The sequence below is a fragment of the Delphinus delphis genome, chromosome 6 (assembly GCF_949987515.2).
Source record: "Delphinus delphis chromosome 6, mDelDel1.2, whole genome shotgun sequence".
Lineage (NCBI taxonomy): Eukaryota > Metazoa > Chordata > Mammalia > Artiodactyla > Delphinidae > Delphinus > Delphinus delphis.
The window spans coordinates 62,515,332-62,543,029 of record NC_082688.1 but is presented as its reverse complement, the minus strand read 5'-3'; the positions used below and the strand labels follow the sequence as shown (position 1 = coordinate 62,543,029).

The window sequence follows — 27,698 nt, the reverse complement described above, 5'->3', positions numbered from 1 at the left end:
AACAGGTGAAAGATAGATTGCTTAAAAATTCTAGATTACTGTTTTTGATTTTTCTCTAAGCACATTTATGAGGAAAATGTTTTGAAGTTTGGATATATTTTAAAGAATTATTTGCTACTAATACGTAAAACATTTAATTCTATCTTTTTCTTACTTAGAAGAGTTTCTGTAAGGTGGGCTGTAAGTTCCAATCATTCCCTTTCAACACCTTGCTTCTTAGTGTCTTTTTGTGGGCAAGGTGGATAAATAAAGCCCACTAAAACCTTTCATTGTTGTTTTCAGGTATGTCATATAATTGTTATCAGATTTGTAATAAGTTGCTATTCTTGACCCACTTATATAATTTTTTTTAGAGAAAAGTTATGCTTTCGGGGTTGTGACAAAAGCTTCATAGGCGCAGAGCATTCCATCTTTGTTCTTAACTTGGTATGATAAAAGCTAGAATGTTTCAAAATTATTATAATGTGATGGTTATCTCAAATAGTTCAGGTCACAAGATGATAGTGGATTAAATATCAACAAAATAATTTTATCCAGAAATTTCTTAAATATTTAAGAAGAGAATTATGACCAATTTCTATATGAGCTTTATAGCAAATGCAAGTTCTACATTCCTTTCTTATAGATCTAAAAACAGTTATTTTCTAAACAGTTGCTACAAATTCTTTCTTTTAATCTTCTAACCTCCTCCACAAGCCCTTTAAAACTTTATTAGAACACTTGAAATTTCCATGATTCTGTTGTTTTTAGGATTGAGTTTCGTTGCTATTTTTTGCAGGGAGAAAGAAGTAAAGAAAGAAAGCCTGTTTATGAAAGTATTTAAATGGCATTCTTTTGTGGTAAACAAAACATTTTATTCAGCAATATATAAATGAATGCAATACCAAAAACCACTTGATGTAATTGAAAGCTTAGAAAAATATCTATTCTGTGCATATCATCATTTGTGAAGCTTGTGCCCCTTTTAAAACCATTCGATAGTCAAATTGCCACCCTCTAAAATAGCACTTGCATAAGTCTTATTAAAAATAGAAGACACATTTGTTTCAATTGAAGCAGATTTCATCCTGTCATTTTCTTGTAATTATCTAAACTTTAAACTTTTGCTAAGTTTGCACAGATAATTATGTGCAGTGAAAAAAATAAAACTTTACTATACAATTATATCTCATTTAGGTGACTTATCAGTGAGGTACAGAGTGTGCTTAAAGAAAATCAGAAACCATTACCAGCTCGCCCCAACCTGCATGTCCATTCGAACCAAAGACTTCATTCTTTTGTGATCTTCCTAGGGTTCTCTGTGGAATCTGCTGACACCACACTAGTATATAATGCCAACAACTTATTGATGACTTACTGCGCTAGTTCACTCATGCTTTATTCAGCGAGCCTTGCCCTTCAGTCCAATACATAATAACAAGTCTACATATTAGAGAAATCTGCTTTCAGGTACCACTCCAGGAATGAAGGAAATCATGTGTAAAGGCATTCTTTCCTTTTAAAAAGCTTTTTGTATTAAAGTTTGAATTTATAAAGCAAATGCAAGGACAGTTTTTTTTTTTTTTTTTTTGCGGTACGTGGGCCTCTCACTGTTGTGGCCTCTCCCGTTGCGGAGCACAGGCTCCGGACGCGCAGGCTCAGCGGCCATGGCTCACGGGCCTAGCCGCTCCGCGGCATGTGGGATCTTCCTGGACCGGGGCACGAACCCGCGTCCCCTGCATCGGCAGGCGGACTCTCAACCACTGCGCCACCAGGGAAGCCCCAAGGACAGTTTTAATTAGCTGTTTGATATATTTCACTGGCTTTCAAAATAATCATCAGTCTATTAATAGTATATCTGGAGGATAGATTCACATTCATGGTGTTAGAATCAGCTCTCAACTTAAGGTAGTAATAACGGCATGTCTTGAGTGGGCAGTATGGCCCCTACATTCTAGGAGGAATTAACATACTGTGCAGCTTTTAAGAGCAGGGGTTCTGCAACCAGCTTATCTACATTTGAATTCTGCCTCTACTAGATTGCTGTTTGTCCTTGGAAAAGTTTGTGTTCCTCAGTTTCACCAGAGAAAAATTGACAGTAATTGTACCTACCTCATAGGCTTATTCTAAGGAGTAAATGAATTGAGACATGACAGGTGTCTGTTATATAGAAACTGCTCAATAATTGTTAGCTGGACTTGTTCTTATTCCTGATAGACAGTTGAGCAGAGTGATGCTTAGAAAAAAACAGTGGCAAAGCTAGATTTGAACTTGCTGATGTGGATTCAAAGTATGAGTTATTTTAACTGTATTACATCCTAACTTCTTCAAAAATGAAGATGAGCCATCCCTGAAAATAGAATTTGTTAATAAGAAACTGTCTAATTTTTAACATTTTGCACGCACAGACAATTATATATTTCTCTGATGGGGGTGTTCAGCTTTACTCTTGACATTCCTTTTGAGTAAAAATGTGATGCTGAGTCCAAGTTGTCAAGATTGAAGGAGTAATCCCTACTCTATAATTTTCTAGCTGAGTTCTCTAACACCCAATTACATCATATTATTTCTAAAGATTGTGGCTTAAAAAAGATTATCTTGTTTGTTTACATGTTTATTTATGTGTATAAAAAAGATTATCTTGTTTGTTTACATGTTTATTTATGTGTATATTTATTTATCAATTTTATTTTAGGTTGATGCTTCTACTCAGAAAAGTGAAGAAAATGAGACATTTGATGTAGAACTCACTAAAAATGTCCAAGGATTAGGAATTACCATTGCTGGTTACATTGGAGATAAAAAATTAGGTAGTTTTTAAACATTAATATTCTATTTCTTTCATCTTGGCAATTGCCTGTAATGTCTTTGTCTTATGAAATATTGAATCAACATAATGTATTTTCAGATTGTCATAAACTGATGGAAATCTTCCTTAGGAATAATTTAGTGCAGGTGACTCTGATATTTTATTTCAGACAAAACCATTGTCTTTTTCTGTAGCGTAAGTTTCTACTAGTGGTTTTCTTTGTGTGGTTGGTTGATTTATATCTGTGCAAAATTAGGATTTTATATTTGGAGAATGGATGATGGGTATTGTTTGAGTGTGCTTTGTAAATAGTAAAGCAAAACAAAGCAAAAACAAACCTATTTCTAATCTTAGAACCTTCAGGAATCTTTGTAAAGAGCATTACAAAGAGCAGTGCTGTTGAACATGATGGAAGAATCCAAATTGGAGACCAAATTATAGCAGTAAGTACACATTTAATAACAGCTTTGTTAATTTTCATGGTTGAGAGATGCATTCTCCTAGTTCATGCAGTTTTGAGAACTACAGGTAGCTCTGTACTAATTGAAGCTTGCTTTGGTGGTTTGAGCTGTCATCACAATTACTCATTATTTTGTGGAAGTCAGAGCATTGGATAGAAGCTTTATTGATACCTTTTCTAAAGGTGGGACACTTTCTTGACTAACTGCTAATACATCTGCTTTCTGGTTTTAATGATTTTGGTACATTAATAATCATACTTGTATTTTAGCTGCAGATGCTCCAAAACTAAAGACCAGACATTATCACTTTTAGTGTACTTGAATCTGAAATTGGGTTGTGTGCATTTTTTTACATCAGCTTCAGAATGACACTATTTTTGTTGGCACCATGACCAGGGCTCCTTTTAGCTGTAAGACTATAAAGGAATAAAAGAAATAAAGCCAGATCCTCTTGGTTAGATCAAGCTCATAATTGTATCCTAGTAACATTAGTATGTTTTGACCACATAGCTGTTCAAGGTAGTATAAAAAGAATCCAACTTTCAGTTCAGTGTTCAGTGGAAACTGGACTACCCTAACTACTTCTCAGAACACGAATCCCAGAGACCCTGCGTCAAGGGCTTTCTGGTTAAATAAGTTTAGGAAAAACTGCCTGTGATATCATTTCTTAGGGGTCCACAATGCACATTGAAAAATCAAAACCTGAGAAGTTTCCCAATAAAGAAACTTGTTTAACTCTTTTACTTCAGAGGTTCCTAAACTTTTGTAATCATGTTCTTTCTTCCCTCAAACATATATTATATTCTTTGGAGTACATTTTGCGGAATGCTGATTTATCTTAATATATATTTGTTTATGTGTAATGAAGTCTGTTTTCCCCTTGGGATCTTAATAGTAGTTAAGATAGAAGAGTCCTTGTTCACTGCAGCATTATTCACAAGAGCTAAGATGAGTAAGTGACCCAGAGGTCCATCTGCAGATGAATGGATAAACAAAATGTGGTATATACATACAATAAAATATTATTTAGTCTTATAAAGAAGGAAATTCTGTCACATTCTACAACAAAACCTTGAGAACATTATGCTAAGTGAAATAAGCCAGGCACAAAAAGTCATAGCAACAGAAAGTAGAACAGTTGTTGTGAGGGGCTGGTTAGAGGAGGAAATGGGGAGAAGTTGTTCAATGGGTATAGTTTCAGTTTTGCAAGATGAAAATGTTCTGGAGATGTATCGTATAACAACATGAATATACTTAACACTACTGAACTATATACTTAAAAATGGATAAGAGTAAATTTTATGTTTTGTGTTTTATTTCACATTTAACAGAAAGATAGAGATGTCCTTTATCAGTCTCTGCTCTTTGCTTCTACATTGCAACTCTGTGACTTTTCTTGACCTTTGTTCTATAAAACTCCTAACTACACCTGTTTACCTCTTGAAATCTGCTCTAAAGACCAAGTTGTGCGTGCCACCTAAGCTGGTCATATCCTGGGAAAAAGCTTTCCCATTGTATCTCTATTTTAACATACAATGAAACTTAACTACTTTACTTTTTTTTTTTATTTTGGAGGAAAAGGAGAGGGAGAGAGTGAATATATACATATTCTAAATCCATATCTGATAAAGAATTAAAAATTGAATATATAGCTAATGTACTTGCCCCCCAGACTATATATTTGAATCTAATAGAAAGCTTTTTTAAAAACCAGCATTCTTGAGATATAACTCACAGAACATACAATTTGCCCATTTAAAGTGTATGATTCAGAAGCTTCTAGTATCTTTACAGTTGTGCGTTCATGATCACAATCAATTTTAGAACATTTTCATTAACCTTTAAAAGAAACCCATCCCATTAGCAGTTACTCCCTAATTCCTCCATCCTCCCAGCCCTGCACAACTACCAATCTACTTCCTATCTCAATAGATTGCCTATTCTGGACATTTCATGTAAATGGAATCATTCAGTAGGTGGTCCTTTGTGATTTGCTTCTTTTGCTTAGCATAATGTTTTCAAGGTTCATCTATGTTGTAGCATGTATCAATTCTTAATTTCTTTTCTTTTTTTTTTTTTTTTTGCGCTACGTGGGCCTCTCACTGTTGTGGCCTCTCTCGTTGCGGAGCACAGGCTCCGGACGCACAGGCTCAGCGGCCATGGCTCACGGGCCCAGCTGCTCCGCAGCATGTGGGATCTTCCCAGACCGGGGCATGAACCCGTGTCCCCTGCATCGGCAGGCGGACTCTCAACCACTGCGCCACCAGGGAAGCCCCTTAATTTCTTTTTATAGCTGAATAATATTCCATTGTAGAGACACACTACATTTTATTTATCCATTCATTAGTTGATGGACATTTGAGTTGTTTCCACTTTTTGGCTATTACAGACAATGCCGCTGTGAACATTCATGTACAAACTTTTGTGTGGAAGTATGTTTTCATTTCTCCTGGGTGTATACTTAGGAGTGGAAATGCTGGATCATGTAACTCCATGTTTAACCATTTAGCAAGAAGCAAGATTCCTTAACCTACAAAATTGGGATAAAGACACTTCCCTTGTATGATTTTTAGGAAAACCAAATGAGTTATTTATTTAAAATACATAGTATGCATGGCACATAAGTACAGTTTAATTAAGCAGATATTTATTAAGGGTCTGAAATGATTACACATTTAAGTCTCATAAAAGTTTCCTTTCAAGCTTGTCATTATTTTCATTCTTATATAAGTGGAATCTCAAATATAATTTCGCTTAGGCAAGATCAGTGCTAAAGGAAATTTTTGACTCAAAAGCAGAAGCACCCTTCTTCTGAAGTATTTTCTTGCTTTCAATAAAATCACTGTCTTTGCTGTCATCAATGTTATATTTTTAATTTTTAGCAACATTCTCTTCAAAGTTGGAAGCACCTCGACTTTTAAGGAACATGATGCAGTACTTTTGATCATGCATTAATTTTGTGCAAAATACCATCATCTTGTGGGCTTTTGAGATACGGGTAGGAAAGTTCTTCACACTAGTTCCTTTTCACAACTGCTGTATTTGATTTTTTTTTTTTTTCAATTTTGTCCTAGCAGCAGCTATTTGGAACTATGTTTTTATTTTGTAATTGTTGAGATGGTGAGAAGATTAAGAAATTATTTCCTACTATTTTGAGGATGTATTATTTTGAAACATTAAACTCTTTTGTTATAAGATTCCTGTTTTACGAATTGTGCTCTGTTGACCCCTAGAGTTTCACTGTAGACATTACGGGGCGGGGAATAGAGACTATTTTTCCCACATTATATATTGGTATTCTATATAGGAATTATTTAATAAAAGGTCTATTTTTTTTTAAAGTTGACCAGCCTTGTCATTAGATAAAATCATATACTCATTTTTTTAGATTGGTATACAGAGATCCTTGATAAAAGCAGTATAGAATTAACGTCTGATTTAAAAAAAAAATTCTAAACAAGCATATATTGATAAATAAGGAAAGGTATCAAGTGTTGCCTTTGGTATTCTGTGACTTTGTTAATAGTCCCAAGTTTTGTACGTGTGTATAGGTATAGGCCACATTGGAGGAGGCTTGGCCAGCTAGATTGAGTGTGCTAAGGAGCTGGGCTTTTCCATTTGTTCTAACTAGGATTTCTCCCCTTATTAATTGCACCTGTTAATTGTGGTATCTGCACTGCACATTTTGAGGATGTTGGATCTCTCCTTGAGATGGCACATAGGCAGTTTACTGCCATTGCACCTAGTTCCACAGCACTTTTGTCTCTGGGACAGTTGGGTCTGAAGCCACCTCTTAACTCTCTTCCTGTGATATTGAGGGATCAGAGATGGCCTGAGCCCTGATTTAGGTTTTGGTGACCTTGTCTCATATGTATGATGGGTGTAATTATGTTGATCAGAAACTGCTCCCATAGGGCTTGGGGTTTTCATGTTTATTAATCACTTCTTCACTTTATTAATAAATAATAACAGTTTCTGAGCATCTTTCCAGTACAAAGGTGCCATGTGCTGTAATTTTGGGGAAAGTGGGTACCATTATTCTCATATTACAGATGAAGATACTGAGAAATTTGAACCAACGTCTAGGTTTAAAAGTCCGTGGTTATTCCATTATAGCAATTTCTTCTGTGCTAGTACCTACCATCTCTGACATTTGTGTAAGGAATATATTTTAAAATTCAGGTCATCAGGTTTTGAAAAAAAGGGAAAAATGTGTTTTTTTTCCTTTACATAATGAACTTTATTGCTACTAAGTAGGAAAAATCTACTTTATTGCTACTTTATTGCTACTTAGTAGAAAAAAATCATATACATTCGATTTTTCTTAGTGAAACTGCATTTAAAAATTGAGCCATAAAGGGCTTCCCTGGTGGCGCAGTGGTTGAGAGTCGGCCTGCCGATGCAGGGGACACGGGTTCGTGCCCCGGTCCGGGAGGATCCCACATGCCGTGGAGATCCGTGGGATCTTCCCAGAACGGGCACAAACCCGTGTCCCCTGCATTGGCAGGCGGACTCTCAACCCACTGCGCCACCAGGGAAGCCCTGCCACTGTTTTCTTATGTTGAATTTTAAATCTGATTAATCTCTTAGTCAGCTAGAGTGTTTTTTAGTAAATTTTAAATGAAAGAATGTGTTGGTAGACTTTCTGAATCTTTTCTGTCTGATAACCTCTTCTGTTGCCTTTGCACACTTGAATGATTTGGCTGGGGATAACATAGACTTTGCCATAAGGAAGACTTAGGGGGGATAATCTTAAACAACCTTGGAAATTTTGTCATCACTCTCTTTTAGTTTTTTACTAGGGAAGGGTCTTCCCTTTTCCCTGGAAGAAATCTTAGGCAAGTGCCATAGACTTACATTGTTCTCTAGAGAGTAAAAGGCCTTTGGCCAATCAAAAATCACCAAATACAACCCCAATTAGTATTAAAAATTTCCCTTCCTAAAGAATTAATTTCAGAGTGCCTCCTGGCCTCCCAGAAGCCTGCTATGAACTGATGGCTTACATAGGGATAGAGAATGCACTCTCCAGTATGTCTTCCCTACCTAGCTTTTCTTTTCCTCCCTCACCTTCTCATTTGCTTTCTGACTCTTACCAGTGTAAAAGGTGAGAGAAGGAAGAGAGGAAAAGACAGTAAGACACTTCATCCTTGACTGACACTGTTGTAAGATGGCTTTGTACTGAGTGAACCTGGAGGATATTCAAAACCGACTGTCATTTAGGGTTCCTTCTTGGATTCCTGAGAGATCCTTGTGGAGATATTTGAACTTTCCATGACAGATGGTAGATTTTTTCATCTGACTGACTCTTCTTCCCTTTGGCCCTGGTTTCTCAGCATTCTGCTCCATAGATTCTCTCTTTGGGGTGCCATTATTCCCTAGGAGTACTCTTGGGTAGGTTTCAAGATGGCTCCAGCCTGGCTGTCTCGTGTGTGTGTGTGTGTGTTTGTGTGTGTGTCTGTGTGTGTGTCTGTGTGTGTGTGTGTGGTCCCCTTCTGGTCTGTGCCCAGACAGAGTTAGGCTTTTGAGCAGTTCTCAACATAATAGTTTTCTCTTGCTTCACTTTCCGAGCAGTTAAACAGCCTCTCCCTTAACCTCCTTACAGAGCTAGACACAGTCTACTACCTTCTTCCCTACAACACGTGATGCAGCTCTTCTGACTTGTGGTCAAAGGCTAAACATCTAGGTGGAGTGGGGACTTACAACACTCCTCTCTCTAGAAAAAAACAAAACAAACCTCCTTTAAATTTTTCCTAATCTCTAACAACTCAGCCCATTTATGCCCTAAATGTGTACAAATTATAATTCTTGACCAGTTAGTTTAAATTTCTGCATGGTGGCCATCTCACAACACGGTATAGGATATAAATAATCATAGCATCTCAAACATAATTTCCATTTTCACATATGTTAACACTGAATATAAAATTTTGGGTTTGTAATTTCTTTCACAAAGGATTACCTGCTCACTCTGTTGCCTAGATGCTGATAGATTTTTTTCTTTTGATTTTTGAAATCTAAGAATTTAACCATGATATGTCCGGTGTTAGTTTTTTTCCCCTAGTTTTCATATACCTCTGATTTATAGAGGCAAATTTCTTTATCTACTAATCATTTCTTTGATTATTTTTTTTCTCAATTATTTTTTTTTTACTTCCTCAATTATTTTCCTCAATTATTTTTTTCTCAATCTATTTTTTCCTCTCATTATTCTCTTCTTCAATTTTCCTCAATTATTCTCTTCTCCTTGTATTTCTTTTCACAATTACATTGATATTCTAGATCAGCCACATTATGTCTTCAGTCTTATTTCTCTGACCATTTTTATCTATTTATTCTTATCCTCTGAAATATGGGAAAATTGCATATTCCTGTCTTCCATTCCTTGACTTTGTTTTTGCAGTATTTATAATCCTGTTGACTGCCTTCACTGTAACAGTTTTCTTTTTCTTTTTTGGTAGATACTTGTTCCTTCTTTGTATGTATAATCCCTACTTCCATCAATATAATGAATTATGAATTCCTTTGAAGGGAAGTTTCAGAAAATACCTTTTTTCCTGTTCACTGCAGTGGCAGTCTCATTGGAAGATGTTTGTACTGATGCTTCAGGGCACCTGCCTTCTTTTGGACTGTGGTATTCAATTCTTGTGACCTTTAGTTATTCTCAGAGATCTCAGTGAGAACTATGCTTGTACAAAAGGGTGAGATGGATTTCTGTACAAATAATTCAGGAATTGACAAAGCAAGAAGGAAGGGGAAAGTTTAAATTTAGTCAGTTTCACTTGTAGATTAATAGAATAGAGAGGAAACCAGGAAACCACAATGGGGAACGTTACCTCTCTATAGTAAGAGATTGTTTTCTTTGTGTAACCAGGAGTTAGTTGGGGTTGTGTGCGTATGCATGTGTGTGCATAGTGTGACTTCACTGCACATATGTAATTCTGTGCTGCCCCATGCTCCCAGCTTGGTGTGACCTCTAGCACTTGGTGTAGTTTTTAGAATCACTGGTTAGGGCCCACATGTACCATGTGACTTCCTCCTTTTTTTTTTTTTTTTTTTTTTTCCTGTGGTACGCGGACCTCTCACTGTTGTGGCCTCTCCCGTTGCGGAGCACAGGCTCAGCGGCCATGGCTCACGGGCCCAGCCGTTCTGCGTCACATGGGATCTTCCCGGACCGGGGCACAAACCCGTGTCCCCTGCATCGGCAGGCGGACTCCCAACCACTGCGCCACCAGGGAAGCCCTGACTTCCTCCTTTTAATGAAGGGCAGTTGTTGGATTTTACTGAAGTTTCATCTTACAGACGAGAGAAACTATTCCCTCAAATTTAGAGATCCAGCTGGCCTGCCTTCAATCTCGTCATGTTCAGACCATTCCTCATAGAAGTTCCTCTAAGTTACTGGTATAGGGACTTGTCTTCTTCCATGGTTTCCAGTTTTGTTATGGTGTTTTCTCTGTTATTATATTTTTACTAGTCTTTCCAAGAGGGAATCAACAAGGTGGTGTTGGGAGGAAAGAGGAGAGTGTTAGACACCTATGTGCAAGTTGCCATTTAGCTCAAAAGTGTCGTACAAAACTTAAGTAACTTCCAAAGTCCAATTGATCATTTAGATCAGAGGTCTCTAGGTTTCTGACTGAATATCCCCATTGGTAAAAAAATCTGTATCTATCGATCTATAAACTACCCCTTTCTCCTTCCTCTTTTATCCTCTCTATATATTCATATATGATATATGTTGTTTTATATGTATTATATATATTGTTTTATATACATAGTTAATGTATGTATTATATATGTGTGTGTGTAAAACAAATGAGATTTAAAATATGTTTAATTAAGAGTGTGTTATATTCTTCCAGAAACCTCTGCAGTAAGGGTACTTCATCTTGGAGATCACTGATCTAGGTCTTTATTGTAGTTCTCATTCATTTAGTAAATATTTGAGTGCCTAATGTGGTCAGCACTGTGCTCAGAAAAGCATGACACTTAATAGCCATTTTATAGTCATTTCACAATTCAAAAGGAATATCAGTGACTTTGAATTTCAACATTAAATTTATTGTTCCAGTTTTCCAAATTGTTTTCAAATTTTATGTATTAAAAAAATAAGGTGTTATAATCTGCATTTATTTATTCAAAAATATAATTTGCTTTCCAAATAAACCTTTGACATATGAGCCAGTTTCTCATTTCTCATTTGTGAATATCTACTGTGTGAACAGCACTGTTTTTTTGTTTGTTTATTTGTTTGTTTTGGTGGCCGCATGGCCTGTGGGCTCTTAGTTCCCTGGCCAGGGATCGAACCCCAGGCCATTGGCAGTGAGAACGCAGAGTCCTAACCACTGGACCGTGAGGGAATTCCCAGCACTGTGTTTTGATGCCACACAGAGCCTGTCCTCTTGGAGGATGCAGAAATAAACCAAATAACGACAGAAAACGTAAAATTAAATTTCTGATAAGTGCTGTGAAGGAGAAATGGTAAAGGGGACTTTGACTAAAGTCAGGGGCCTCAAGATAGCTTAACTGTGGATATAACTATTGAACTGAGATCTAAAGTACTTATGGGTGTTTTAGTAAATAGATAAGAAAGAGCATGGGCTGGAGCAGGCTGTCCAGAGAGTCTAAACTGAGGGAATAGAGCTTGCAAAGACCTCACGGCTGAAGGGAGCACTGCAGGTCAGAGAAACGGAAATGGTCCTCTGGGGCTGGAGTGCAGAGAAATAGGCAGCATCCCGCAGGATGAGGTTGGTGATGGGAGGTGGGGTTGACACAGCCATCCTAAGCCATGTTAAAAATTTGGAGCATTGTCTCAAGGAGTGTTCTACGAAAGGCCGGGGTGGGGGGTGATGGAATCATATCTGTAGTTTGGAAAGGTCACAGGGGCACCATCAAGTGTTTTGTCATTTGTGAACTATAAAAAGGGAAAATATTTTTTGAAGAGGCAAAGAAATAAAAAGGAAGGTAGTTTTGTCATCTTTCTTTTTTTAAAGCCGGTGTAAGTATGATTTCGGAATTCGTCAGCACTCTCAGTAGCCACTTCCTCACTGTCTTCTGTACCTCTGTATCCTGCCTAGGACTGATTTCCAAACTTGACTGTGCGTTAGGTTCCCCTAAGAAATATAAAAGAATATTTTAAAAGGTGGAGAATCCTGGCCCCCTCTCTAGACTCGCTGGCTCATAATTTCTGGAAGTGAGACCCCTTAGTTTGTATTAAAACAGATGAAACACTCCTGCGTGATTCCAGTGCGTCTGAGCCAGTACTGGTCCCCAGACAGGTTTTAGCCCATCCCCCCACCTAGGGGAATACTCATTCCCAATTTTGTTCTCACTGACAAGCAGTAACCGTGTGTTTTCGTGGGTTGGTAATACAGCTATCCTTTTATTTTTAACATGTCTTGTTCTTATCATAGGTAGATGGCACAAACCTTCAAGGTTTTACCAATCAACAAGCAGTAGAGGTGTTGCGACACACAGGACAGACTGTTCACCTGACATTAATGAGGAGAGGAGCAAAGCAGGACGCTGAGCTTGCGTCACGGGAGGACATCACAAAAGATGCAGTTTTGTCTCCTGTTAATGCAAGTGTAAGCAAAGGTAAGGCCATGTGAATCTGGTTTTCAGTTAGACTCTTAACATCATTTTGTATTTTTTCTAATTCTGAAATTATTTAAAGAGTCACTTTTTGTCTTAAGTATTCATTATGAACCAAGTAAAAAGGGAATTTATTAAAGTTGAGATTAACTGGAACCAGAGATGCATCCATTAACTATAGAATGGGCTTCCGAATAAAGCAGATTTCTATACTGTTTATTCAGTCACCACTTCTCATTTGGAAACACGTGCAGTCATTTGCTTTCTGTCCTTGCCTTACTTTTGGATGTCATTGCTACATTTTCTCTTTAGGGGGAAATATGTTCTGCCTAGATTATGTGTGTGACCCCCATAATGTTTCTAAATGCCCACCCTTTCCTTGAAGGAATCAACTTTAATTCAGTGTGTAGGCTTGGCTAGCTCAGTCAGTAGACCATGAGACTCCTATTTCCACATTTAGAAATGCCATTCATAAGCTGTTTGTACATGGATATGTCTGAAAATTACTGAAATCCTCATGTAGCTCCCTGATGCAAGTATTTATTGCTAGAAGTCAGGCTGTTGGTTTGAAAGTGTGTTTTATTTCTCAGACTGTTGACCTTTCTGGTATTTATGCCGTACACTACTAATTGCAGACCAGGAGAGAGGGAAGCAAGTCACAGGAGAACTTCATTACTTCTTTGTACCATTAACAGAAGAACTTTAAGTACATGTGGTTGATGAAAAGTTTACCTACAAAAAGCAAACTCTCATTTAGGTGTTCAAATAAAGCGGGGTTTGAAAAATTCAAGTGCTTGATTATATTACAGACATAACTACTAAACTTTCTTATCTTTAAGAAAATTATGAAGAAGATGAAGATTCTTTATCTTTGAGGAGAAACACCAGCATATTACCAATTGAAGAAGAAGGTAAACACTTGGAGCCAAGTTTTTATGTTCTTTATTGATTTTTAGAGAAATGATTTTTATAGATGTGATTCAACCTCTCTGGATATATTGTAAATTACAAAAAAAAAAAAAAAACTTTCAAAAAAGATTCTTGAAAATCCTTATTTACAGATTGATTAATTGCTCCAGTAGATTAAAATAGTTTATAGCTGGCAGATTTTCTTGCTGAGTCCGTCTTTTTTTTTCTTCTACATTTTTTTAAATCAGAACCTTTAGGAATCATTCAGTTACATACATGGCTTTATTTCATTCCCCTTATTTCTTAGGATAGATCCAAGTTGTCTCTTCTTGAGCAAGCAGTAATGAAGTTAAAAGGATTTTTTAAATAAACACAAGAGAATCTTTAAAGCATAAGCTCTTAGGAATGAAATTATCCTTATTTTGGGGACTTTTTCTTCTAAATTTTTTGAAAGTTTTAAATTTTGAAAGGAATTACATGAGAAATTATTAAGCCTCTCTGAGGTTTCTCTCACTATATACCTAGAATTCATCAAACTGTTTCAAAAATTTTAGGGCGGCATAGTTTTAGTATATAATTATGCCCGAATGTTGCTGCCTTTGTTTTAGGCTGGATGCTCTGTGCTTCCCTGACCTGTCATATTGCTTTAGGTGTTTGATAAGTTAAATCCAGTGAACAAAGTCCAAGACTGATCTTCCTTATGAGAATTCTGCCCTTCACTAAATAATTAGATTGAAGCTTTGTAGTTCTTTAAAATAGTTCCTCTTTCATTATTTTTTTTCTACTGAAAATTGTGATTTAACTTTTTTATTTTAAGGGGATATTTGTGTTTGCAGTGATATCCCAGGAGTGACAGGTGTAGGACTCTCAGGGATTTAGTCACATTTTGCTAGTTTTACACTCATAGGTGTAGAAATTATTTAGGATAATATGAATATCCAGAGGAGTGGGACAGGATAAAAATGTTTCAAAGCATAAAACTTGAGAGAGTAAGAAGGGATGGGTGTGGGGGATGGTCTTGAAGGCTCAGCCATCTGTTTTGCTTTGGTGAATGTGCATATGTGTATGGGAGGCTAGGTGGGAGAGGGTCTAGACTTAGAATCAGGAGTCCTACATTCTTTTTAAAATAAAGTAAAGGAAAAATGTCTGAATGATTCTAATGCATCTGTTCTAGTGCTGGTCCTCTGACAGGGGATAAGATGTTGCCTCTTCCACAGAAATTTGACTCATAATGTGAGCCTGGACAAATCATTTGACTTCACAGTAACGTCAGGAGACTGGACTTTTTTTTTTTTTAATTTTAATTTTTCAATTTTTTTTAAAATTTATTTTTTACATCTTTATTGGAGTATAATTGCTTCACAATGGTGTGTTAGTTTCTGCTTTATATAAAACAAAGTGAATCAGCTATACATATATCCCCATATCCCCTCCCTCTTGCATCTCCTTCCCACACTCCCTATCCCACCCCTCTAGGTGGTCACAGAGCACTGAGCTGATCTCCCTGTGCTATGCAGCTGCTTCCCACTAGCTATCTGTTTTACATTTGGTAGTGTATATATGTCCATGCCACTCTCTCACTTCGTCCCAGCTTACCCTTCCCCCTCCCTGTGTCCTCAAGTCCATTATCTATGTCTGTATCTTGATTCCCGTCCTGCCCCTAGGTTCTCCACGACCATTTTTTTAAAAATTCCATATATATGTGTTAGCATACGGTATTTTTTTTTCTCTTTCTGACTTCACTCTGTGACAGACTCTAGGTCCATCCACCTCACTACAAATGACAACTTTATGGTTTTTTAAATATGCCTGAAATCTGATCTTGGGGCATTTGTGAAAGGGGGAGAATGAAGGGTTTTGTGACTGTAGGTTGGTTGTATGAATACAAATTTCAGACTGTTGTTATCAGCAGCTTACAGATTCCCCACTTTCTCCATTCCAAATCCCACCCTGCTTGAATCACTGCCCACCTGTGTAAACACAACAGAATCAGAGAATGGGGTTATGGGAGGAGGTAGGACTAGCTGACCCTCCTCTTTCTAACCTTCATCAGCTTGAAAGGTTTCCTGTAGTCTGTGTTCACCGCTGCACATTCATACTTCTCTGGAATGAGAAAACACTCATTTTGGGGGGCTAGTCTCCAGAAATATATCGCTTACTGTTTCCAGTTTCTCAAAGAGAAAACAGAATCGTTTTATTAATCTGACACATAACAAACCTGAAAAATAGTCCTGGAGTGGAAGCTCATTCATTCCACTAACAAGGAAGCAGCTAATGAGAAATTTGAATTTTAGAATACTTTTAAATTTGAAATTTGAATGCTAAAAAGTGATATTGAAAATCTAATATAAGGAGTAGTGGCGTGTAGAGATTTTTTTTTTTAGAAGACAACCGTTATGAGTAAAAACTGTGATGTCATGGAAATCTTTGAATATGACTTGAAAATTCTTCTCAACCAGTTTATTTTAGCTAAGTGTTTTAATTCAGTATTGTTTACATAACTTGTTTAGTGATTTTCTTTTCTATTTTTTCATGTTCCTTTTTTTGCCAATTAGTATGATTCCAATTATAGGGTTTTAACTTAATGTACATTTTCCATTTGTTTCTTATTTATATTTTCTTATTGTACATGGAGGTACATATATTATTTGTTAATTTGTTTGTTTTTGCTAAGTCATAGCATGGTCCCTTCTCTACTCTGTAGAACCAAATGAAAATGAAAGAGATACACTAACATAGAAGGCAGTGTGACTTTTTAATATAGAGTCACAAGAGGGCCACCAAGTGAATCCTGGAGCTACTTGGAGTCCTTGTTCTTTTAAATAAAAGTTAGACAATATATGAATACTTTAATGGAACTATAGTTAAGACCTAAAAGGTATCTCTTAAAAGAGAATAGTTTTGGAACATGCAGATGATAGGCTTCTGAACTGAATTATTAAGATGTGTAGAGAAATAAGAGTAACTCATGTATTGAGTGAACAGTCAGACTTGGTATGACAGGTTGTGATCACAGTGTCCCTGGTACCGAATGTTCAGATATGGAGATTTTTGTGGTATGTCACTAATTGTGTCACCTCTTTCAGGGTATCCATTACTGTCAGCTGAGAGAGAAGATACAGAAGATGCTCAACAACAGGAAGCTGCCCTGCTGACCAAGTGGCAGAGGATTATGGGCATTAATTATGAAATAGTGGTGGGTTAGCTTCTCCTCCCTAACTTCCTAACTTGTGAACTGTATTTGAGCAGGAAGTTCCTGACAATAATAAAGATGACCGTCATGAAGAGTCTTAGAGAAGTAGCAAACGCCCAGGGGTTTTTTCAAGTCTTAGAGAAGTAACAAACGCCAAGGGCTTTTTTCAAAGACCTAAATGTGCTGATTCAGATATTTAAAAATTTCAAGTTGGAGAGTAACCAAGGAGCTGAAGTAAAAATGAGATGGGAGTTTTAGAACGTATAATTCATCAGTATTTCTTACAGTTGTATATATTATTTAGATATTAGGAAATGTTTTTCTGATTCTTATTCCTAGGATTCGTGGAAAGAATCAGAATAGAATGACAGAATTTACTTGAAAATAAAACAAAAATCATCATGCCCCATGTGCAGAACTGTAATTTGCTATTTCTTCCTTATCACTCTTACGCTTTTACTCTCCTTGAGGGTTTTTATTCTGCATGCTTTTCTTTGTTTCACTTATGCCATAGTGAGCATTTTGTTTATTAAAGGTTTGCATACCTAGGGTAGCAGTTGTGATCTGCTATTTTAAAAAGAGCTTTAACAAAGTAGACACAAATTATGAATCTTTAGGTATATAGCAGCAACTTTCAGGAATTTCCAAAGGAACAATAAAATACTAGGTTAGGTAAAATTTTTCATATTGCTTATAATATTCAAGTAACTGTAGATTAGAAGCGATAAAGCACAACAGATAATGACATATAATATAAGTAATAACTAACATTTATTGAGTACTTTGTGCCAAGTAGTATTCTTAGTTTTTAATACTCATTACAAAGTTGTTTTTTTTTTAAACACTCAAGATGGTTAACAGTCAAATGAGATTTGAGTAAGTATAGCTGCTGTTACCATTTTAAATTGAGTCAAGGAAAAAATACAACAAAGTCCAGCTTAACTGTAGTTAATTTAGCAGGAAAGGAAAGTTGGGAGATTCCTTCTGTGGGGTGGGGTTAGCGTGACTGGCACGAATAACTGAGGCTGCACTCCTTCAGGCGCTGACTGAATAGTGAAGAGCGCCCTTTCACCAGCCATTTTCTCACAGAGATCAGACCCAAGACCGTGGACTTTTAACTGCTCTTTGTGCACATGCTCTCTTGGTGGCACTTCCATTAATATGTCAAGCGTGGGATTTTACTATAAGTAAGAAAGAACTAAGCTATTTATAGGTCTTCATTAAACTCCAGGTAAATATTGACATAGATCTGGACTTCAAATTATTTTCTGTGTAGTTATACAGCAAAAATGAAGTTACAGGAGGAGTAGTAGAGAGAAGGATTGATGGACATTTAAATGGGGACCTGGAGAGCTGCTCGGAGGAAGTGATACCTAAATTGGATTTTAAGAAGTAGAAGGATTTCATCCAGCATTAGATTGCAAAGTCAGATAGTGCAACATCTAGTATTAACCCTGTGCTTGTTATCATTAAGATTTGAAAAAGATCTCTTATAATTCAACATTTTTCTCAGTCCTTTTATCCCTCAGTTTCCTTAACTATAAAATAAAGGGGATAAAGCAGATCATCTTTAGTATACTTTCTGATTTTAATATTATAATGAATGGACTCCTTGTGAAAATGGTGAATTCCTAACGTTTTTCATTATTTAGTGTAACAGTAGGAAATAGAAAGTTTATTCTCCTGTTTTAAGCTTTGATTCACTTTTAAAGACAAGTGTTGTCCCCTTGATACAGTGTATGGTCCAGAGCCTGGGCTCTAGGTTCAGACTGCTGAGGTTCAAAGCACTTTTGTAGCTGTGTGACTCTGTTGAAGGTAACCTCTCAGAACCTTGTTTTCCAATTTGGGAAGCAAGGATAGACATTGTACCTATTTATGAGAAGTAAGTGAGATAATCTGTGTAATGGGGTTAGCACAGTCCTGGCATACGGGAACTGCTAAGGATGCGCCTTTTCTACCCTGTTGTTTGAGCTCAGGCTTTTGATTTTATCTGTGGTCACTCTGACTACCCTCTATCTGTTATCAGCACCTGTAGGCACTGCAAAGTGTCTTGGGTGCTTGCATCTGGCTACTTCGTTTTGGTTTGTGTTGGTTCAAGAAACTGATAGATATCAACACTCTTTCCAAGGCAAAGCTCTAAACGTTTGCCACTTTACGATAAGGGTTTTGAAGCTTTTGTAAGAAACTTGACCTTTTAGGGAGTGAACATAAAATACATACAGGAGAAGAAAATAAATGAAAGAATATTAAAAATTGTGATGATTTTTCTTGTTTCAGGTGGCCCATGTGAGCAAGTTCAGTGAGAACAGTGGGTTGGGGATAAGTCTGGAAGCAACAGTGGGCCATCATTTTATCCGATCTGTTCTACCAGAAGGTCCTGTCGGACACAGTGGGAAGCTTTTCAGTGGAGATGAGCTATTGGAAGTAAGCAGCTATTTCATTTTCCCCTTTGTAAATAATATTTTGAAAAGGCTGTGGGAGGCTTAATGTGGTGAATAAGTAAGTTCTTATTTAAAATTTCTCTTCCAAAGTGTACTTGAGAAAGATAGGCAAGTAAAACTCCAGCCAAAGCAGAAATTTCAATCTGTATGTACATTGATCTTACCTAATTCCTTGCGTGGTTTTTGTTTGTTTGTTTGTTTTAGGGCCGGAGAACTATAAAAACTTTTCTTTAAAAATTTTGAAACATTCACTTTTTAGAATAGGTAATATATTCACATGTTTCAAAATCACAAATACAAAGATATACTCCAGTGAAGTCTCTTTTCTGTCCCAGTCCACTCAGTTCTCATCACCCTTCATTAGGTGTAACTGCTTATCATTGGTTCTATGCAATCTTCCAGATATTTTTCATGAGTAAGTAAGAAAATTTGAATATATTCGCTTCTCCCCCTTTTAATAACATACTAGCATATAATACATGCCATTTTCTATCTTCATTTTTTTCATAATGAAGATAATAATGATTATTATGATATATCATTTAAAGGAAATGATATAACATATCATTTTGATATAATGATATAACATATAATGATATAACATATCATTATGTTATATAATAATGATATAACACATCATTTAAAGAAAACTTCTCCTTTTCCCTCTATCCTTTGGGAATGATTTTATTAACTCTCCCTTTCCAAACTATTACACTGGCATATGAAACATGGGTGAAAGCTAGTGATTTTCCTGTGAGTGCTTTAGAAGTCCAATTCCAACAAGACTGTAGTGTTGCGTGTAGATTGTTTTAGGAAACACCACTACAGATCCAGCTATCGTTCTCAACACAGTAGAGCCATGGTTATCCCCCGAGTACAGTTTATATTTATGTAATAAAAAAAATGGTTTTGAAAGTAGTCATGTTAGGAAATGTTCTTTCTTGGCCCACTTTTCTTTTTGCACAGGTGAACGGCATAACTCTACTTGGGGAGAATCACCAGGATGTGGTGACTATTTTAAAAGAACTGCCTATAGAGGTGACAATGGTGTGCTGTCGTCGAACGGTGCCACCCACCACCCCGTCAGAGTTGGAGAGCCTGGACTTATGTGACATTGAACTAACAGAAAAGGTACCAGGTTTGCAGATATAGGAGACTAATCTGAATGTATAATGGAAAGGTTGAATGTTATTTAAAAAATTTTAAGCCTTTTTTCTCTTATTTGATATTTGATTTCCTCACAAATCCTGTGGCTTATGGGATAGACCTTGGAGTCAGACAGACGTGGGTTTGAATCAAGCTTGGCACTTACTAGCTCTGCAACCTTGGGCAAGTCACTTCATCTTCCTGAATCTCACTTTTCTCCTGTGTAAAATATGAGTCTTGATGCCTATCCTAGAGGGTTGCTCTGTAGGTTAAATATGATATATAATGATATTAGGTATTACTGTGCATGTGTGCTTGTATAATTTATTCACACTATTCCTATGAATTAGACACTCGTTCCCCTTAACAGAAAATTGAAATATGAAAGTAGTGAGTATGTGGTACATATGTAGTAGAAGATACTTTTATGTAACCTCCCCAGCCCAGCGCTTGTCACAGGCGTGGTAAGAATAGGGGAGAATAAGAAACAAAATTCCAAATTGTGTAGAAGTCAGTTTAGCACCATACATATCCAAATACATTTTATGTGGTGTAATGGTATTTATTATTATAATAAAGCAGGTGGAGGATTTGCATCCATGGTCCTACTGTGCAATAATTGATAAAAAGCAACGATAGTATTTAAACTAACATTTCATCATCAAAAGCACATTTTTCCTATCTAATGTGGAACCAGATTCACTTTAGTATATTTTTACTAAAAGAAGCTAATGTTTTGAACCCCTGTGCCAAGTGCTTTTTAAATGTTACCTCACCTAATCCTCAGAAATTCTATGAGATGGGTAAGTGTGAAGCCCAGGTTAAGAATACCGCTCAAAGCAACACAGATGAAAAATCATAGAGACAGTCTTCAAGCCAAGGCCAATCTGACTTCAGATCTCGTCCTGCCATTGTGCATGTTAATTTATTAATGAAATAATCACGTGTACAGCTCACAGGATTTTAGAACCCTTATTTGCCTAGAGTACAGAACTTTTACATAGCCACTTCCTCTTGAATTGTTCTTATTTATCATAAGAATTATTTTTCTTTAATATCAAAATAGCTTCACATTTTTTTTTTCTAACGATAGACGTGATAACAGACACTGATGAAAAAAGTCAAAATCACCCACCATCATGCTGCCGAGATGTAATCACTATGTATTTTTATAGGAGCTCTTTGAACCATACATTTTAAATGCCTATTACAAGTTAGATATTTCTGACTTGCTACTTTAATTCATAATGGTTTCATGAGAAGCTGTTGCTACTCATATGTGAATGTTTTATTCTGGACAGATGCTGGGAATCTTTGTTTTCCTTGTAGTGTTTGTATGTGCATCTGTGGATCTAGTGCGTCTGAAATAAGAGCTGTCTGGTCTGTTTATCCAGCCTCATATAGATCTAGGTGAGTTTATCGGGTCCTCGGAGACAGAGGATCCTGTGCTGGTGATGACCGATGTGGGTCAGAATGCAGAGGAGGTTCAAGGACCTTTGGCCATGTGGGAAGCCAACGTTCAGAACATAGAGCTGGAGAAAGGGAGCAGAGGACTTGGTTTTAGCATTTTAGATTATCAGGTAAATATATGCTACTTTTAACAATTTTTTTAAAAAAAGATGACAGATACTAAACATATATTGTTAATAGCAGAGAAAAAGCAGATAATACTGCTTAGATTTATCAAAGATGTATTCTTGTTTCTAGTAAGTCTTTCAGAATAATAACTTATATGATTAATTGATTATCATAAAGCATTTCTTTTGACATTGAATTCTATGAGCTCTTTTATATTTCAGCTCTTGGAAGTTTGAAGAATATGCAGAATACTTTTTAGGAATGTTATAGAAATATAGTCTTTCTGTTCCTTTGGGGAATATGCCTAAATTATTTTTATTTCCTTGCTCTTAACTGATGGTTCATATTTGAGTGGTAAGACAGAAACTATTAAATACTTACTTCTTTTGTTAGAAGTGAATGATAGGCTTATAATTGGATATATTGTAAATTCTAATATTCTTATTATTTGACCAAACTTAGGAATAATCTTAAATTGGTTAGGTGTAGCCTGCATCCTCATGTTGTGTTCTGTGTTGAGTAACTGAGGGCGTGCGAACGCCAGTCTGATGAAGTGCAGCTGCTGTTCCTCATTAATTAATACTGAGCTGGAAAGCCATCTCAGATGACTCCAGGGAGTTGTGTTCTTTCTAGGGCCTGGTTCTGGAGTCTTGTTCTAATATTTCTGTGTATCTGAAGACACTGCATCACCAAATATGATATGGCCTCCTTCTGTATTTCTTCATTTCAAAAACAGGCCCTTCCCTCACTATACTCACATCTACCAATGGCCCACAATACTATCATCTTATCAATAAATGCTGCTGTTAATAATTCATGGATCTCAGATGATAGTTATAAAATTGAACAGTTTATCAAAAGTTAAAGTTATAATTTTACAGTTACCTGTATAATTTAAGAGGTCTACTTGGGAACCATGGAAAAGTGAGGGTGCCACTGTTTAGCGTAGACTTTTCCTAAACTCTTTCAAATGGATATATCCTTCACCCAGATAATTCACTGGGAGTGTTGTATCAAATTCTTAAAAGACACTTGGAACAGTTACCCATCTGTTACAATTCAGAGTGTACAACCTGTAACAACATTTTTAAGTGTAGAAAGGAGCTGCCTTCTCTTTCCTTTTTCGTTCTGCCAGGATCCAGTTGACCCAGCAAGCACTGTGATTGTAATTCGTTCTCTGGTGCCTGGTGGTGTCGCTGAAAAGGATGGACGACTTCTCCCTGGAGATCGACTCATGTTTGTCAATGACGTTAACTTGGAAAACAGCAGTCTCGAAGAAGCTGTCCAGGCACTGAAGGGTGCACCATCAGGAACTGTGAGAATAGGAGTTGCCAAGCCTTTACCCGTAAGAATTCAGATTTTGCTGATTTCTTTTTATTTGCAAACAGTATTGGCATTCAGGCTTTTATCTTCAGGTGTTCTCATGATTGAATCACGACTTTTGGTACTTTTCATCAACATGGTTATTGGCTCCATGAGTGTAAAGATTTAATTTTGAGTAATATTTTTTAAAAGAGTAAAGGGCAGAAAACAGCCAGGAAGTTCAGAAATAAATTTAAAACTTAGCATTCTGTGGTTTACTTTTCACCTTTTTTATTCCAAAATAAGGTCATGATCAATATAGAATCAAGTATTTTCGAAGAAATAGGCTTTAAAATAATCTATACCAGTATGGTGGCATATTAGAGAAATTAATAGCATTAACAACTGACAGTGGAATCTTTAATTATCGTGGAAGAAAGTAGAATCTCTGTCAGAGTGGGATAAGTTCCTATATTCTAGTGACTTCAATACATTTGTTGTCTAATTACTACAGAGCAAGAAATTGAAATTTCCAATGTGGGTTCATCAGCTTATAGCTCTCCTCCTGGGAGGGAATTACCTTCATGTTATTAATTACTGCAATATAAAAACAACTAATAAATTCATGCTACGTAATGTCAGTATGCTTATTAGGTATAGTGATTGCAGCATAGCACTTATCACTGAATTGCAATGAAATATTAGAGACAATCTCAGTATTTGGTTTTTTTCAGTGTATAAAATATTTTAGGTGAAAAGGCAAATACACCTTTTCTTAAGAAAACACATGCATAGATGCATTTGCATAAACATCAAATGAAGGTTTGTTGACTTTGTCAGAGAGTTTGTTCAAATTGTAAGCTTGTTAATATATTTTAAATGTTTATTAAATTTTTCATTCTCTGCTCTTTATTCTACAATAAATTTCTGTAACCTATGAAAATATATTTATGAAAACACAAAGAAAGGGAGGGAAAGAGGAAGGGAAGAAGGAAGAGCATGTAAGCAAACCTCAATCAAACCAGGATTATAGAAATCAGAACAAGAGATCAGTACAACGGGGAGTGTAAGAATGAAGATAGGCCATTATGGGACTCTACATGTTCATTAAGATTGACCATACATTTGGTTCCGGTCTTTCTGTTACACAAAGAAAATGGCAAACGTGACTAAATATATGTTTTTTACTGCCCTTATCGGGAAACCATGCCACTTACTCAGAAGCAATCTTTTTTTTCCTGGGTAGATCCAAGGTAAGTTTCTTTCATAAGAGTATTTAATATTTCAAATTTAATACGCATTGCAGTATATGATGAATATCTCTTTTACATAAAGTGAGTTTTACTGACCATTAAACTCTTATGTGTGGGAAAAGAAGATAAACATTTTTTCTCTAAAATATTTCTGCATGTATTGGTGATATAGGCAAGACAATCTAAATATTTTAGCCTGTTTTATCTGAGATTGTAATAAGAATGCTAGGTTTTCGGTCACTGTGATCATGGTTATAATTTGATATCTCAGGAGTGCAATTTAAGCATGTTGTGTACATACAGAGTTGGTGGTGGTGGTTGTCTTTTAAAGCCGTGCTAAATTAAGAGACTTCACTGTAAGGTTCACTAACATTCCTTGTCAAGGAAATTACATTCTTTAAAATAATATTCTAGTAAGGGATGACAGAGAGAAATTGGTCCTTCTTTTTAATGTTTTGTTTTTCTTCATCTTCTTTTATGTCTTAACACCTAAAAGTTGCCTTCTTTCTATATTAAGAAGTCATTGTTTAACCAAATATTTGGCAGGTAAAAATGACCAGAAGATTATTATAATATAAGAAATTAGTGGTTTTGAATATCTTTTATAAGAAGGATGAAGAAATTGGTAGAAAGGGATTCTCATCTAACAGATGATGTTGGTATTGGAATAAACATCCTCATTGTATCTTAAAATATAAAACTGTTAAATATGAATATTTATCATATTCTGTGCTCATCATTTATGTTAAAGTTGTATGTTTATTATGACTTTATTATTTGAAAACATTATTTGAAAACTTTCCTGTTTTTTCCTCTCCTCCCCTTAATTTTTCTCCCCTCACCCTCTGTCTTCCCTTTCCCTCCCTCTTTCCTGTTCTCTCTCTTTTTCATGAACTCATCCTCAAACACTGGGCTTCATTCTCCCTGCAGCTTTCACCAGAAGAGGGTTATGTTTCTGCTAAGGAGGATTCTTTTCTCTACCCACCACATTCCTGCGAGGAGGAAGGGCTGGCTGACAAAGCCCTCTTCAGGGCTGACTTGGCTCTGGTTAGTGGCCACAGCTTATCAAGCTTTCCTTCAAAATCTTATGTGTCTTATTTTTGCTTTTCAAAATATTCTAAAGTCTTGCTATATTGTTCGTTATGTTTTGGAAAACTGGGCATTTTGCTCTAATTTCATACTTGGGCATCTCCAGGCATTCTTTAACTGTTTTCAGTATTCATTCATATATCAGTTGTTTGGCTTCTTTTTAATGAGGTAACAGGTATATTATTTCATTAGATGTTAATAATGTGAAAATCACATAAATTGGTTCAGTTATTGATTAAGAGCACAAAAGCTTCCAAAAGAGGCAGAACTCATGTTTCCTATGAATACATGTATGTTAACATTACTGATTTACCAGAAACTTTTAAATTAAAATTTTATTTTCACTTGATCTATATAAAATCATTCATTGTAATAAACATATTTAGGGACCACTGGGGGCCACTTTGTTGGGTAAATACATGATTCTTGATCCTGAGAACCTTATTGTCTGGTAGAAGAGCTAATGCTGTGTTAACAGTTAATAGTTAAAATATAAAACTAAATACCAGATATAAATATACACGTGACATTTATACAATATAAGTGTAACAAATTACACATCCTATTCCTAGTACTTCCACCATTGAAGCCAGGTTCCTGACCTAAATTTTTCTGGGGAGAAACATTGCTCAGTGTAACTAGAAAGGAATATATATATATATATTCTTTTTTTTGCGGTACGCGGGCCTCTCACTTCTGTGGCCTCTCCCGTTGCGGAGCACAGGCTCCGGACGCGCAGGCTCAGCGGCCATGGCCCACGGGCCCAGCCGCTCTGCAGCATGTGGGATCTTCCCGGACTGGGGCACGAACCCGCGTCCCCTGCATCGGCAGGCGGACTCTAAACCACTGCGCCACCAGGGAAGCCCAGGAATATTTTTAATACATGTTTTAGTGGTGTTGGACTAGTGAGAGGTTTAGAACCTGTGAAATTCTCCATTAGGTATTTATAACCAGTTGTGCACATCGTGCTTTAAACTGGAGTATGAATTATTTCTCTGATTCCAATAATCCTAGTGTTGAAGGAGATAGTTCTTCAGTATTAAAATACTAATAATACTTCTATTAGTATTTTTCAACTGTCAGCTCCTGAATTAGCCATTTGGAAAGTTTTGGTGTATATTGTAATCAGTGCAATAATTTCACATTATAATATTTAGCATACCAGGTAACATTTGGCTCTATTCCCCGTGGGCATTATTACCACTTCAAAACTGGATAGCTTAGAATGCTATGAACTACATAAAGTACTATGGTATAAATGTATTAAATAGTACCCAGCTATATAGTAAATTATTTTTGAAATGTTGTAGGACACAAATATATCACTGTCTCTAGAAGTGCCCCAAGAAACAATTTTCTCTGTAGATTTTACATGGCATATTTGAATGTTCTTAAATAAATGCCAGTCAAAAAGAAAAATTAGACCCACTTTTACGTGAGTGTAACATCTTACAACGGTAATAGCTATGTAATCTTGTGTTGGTCACTCACTCTCTCTGGGCCCTAGTGTTTTAATCTCTAAAATAATTAAATGAATTGATTATTTGGATCTCTCTTAAGATTCTAGGGCATCAACGATAAGCATACAAATTGTTCTTAGGTACTCTTAAATATTTATTATAATCCGCGACACTCGGCTTAGTTAATACTATGTAGATAGCAAAAGTTAAAGATTTACTATTTAGATTGTTGTACATAATGTGCATCTGTAAAGGGTAAACCTCCACATAGTCAGTAGTAACTTTGAACATGTATTTAAAATATATTATTAGAGAGAGGGTCACTTTAAAATGCCCAACCTGTATTCTTAATCAGGTTTTTGCAAGAATGTGACCTGGTATAATGTTATGATACTTTTCTTGGCTAAACACGTAAGTCGAAATCACAAAGAAATAGAACATAAGGGTTTTGGCCATTAATTTAAATACTGGTAATATTAGAGAAAGGTAG

General features: G+C 36.2%; 1 protein-coding gene across 6 annotated transcripts in view; it reads left to right on the top strand.

Annotated features, from left to right (window-relative positions):
• The window catches only part of MPDZ (multiple PDZ domain crumbs cell polarity complex component), a 180,170-nt gene that overhangs the window by 65,336 nt on the left and 87,136 nt on the right, over positions 1 to 27,698 (top strand). For 5 of the 6 annotated variants that reach the window (XR_009519879.1, XM_060014753.1, XM_060014752.1 and 2 more), the window contains exons 9-18: positions 2,675 to 2,789; positions 3,143 to 3,231; positions 12,657 to 12,840; positions 13,677 to 13,748; positions 16,833 to 16,942; positions 19,217 to 19,363; positions 20,347 to 20,511; positions 21,921 to 22,106; positions 23,240 to 23,449; positions 25,590 to 25,706. Coding sequence is in view for 5 of the 6 variants with exons in the window: in XM_060014753.1 (XP_059870736.1) it covers positions 2,675 to 2,789; positions 3,143 to 3,231; positions 12,657 to 12,840; positions 13,677 to 13,748; positions 16,833 to 16,942; positions 19,217 to 19,363; positions 20,347 to 20,511; positions 21,921 to 22,106; positions 23,240 to 23,449; positions 25,590 to 25,706 (1,395 nt within the window). In the remaining variant the exon portion in view is untranslated. The remainder of the gene's footprint in view (positions 1 to 2,674; positions 2,790 to 3,142; positions 3,232 to 12,656; positions 12,841 to 13,676; positions 13,749 to 16,832; positions 16,943 to 19,216; positions 19,364 to 20,346; positions 20,512 to 21,920; positions 22,107 to 23,239; positions 23,450 to 25,589; positions 25,707 to 27,698) is intronic. The other variant, XM_060014751.1, reaches the window with a different exon arrangement.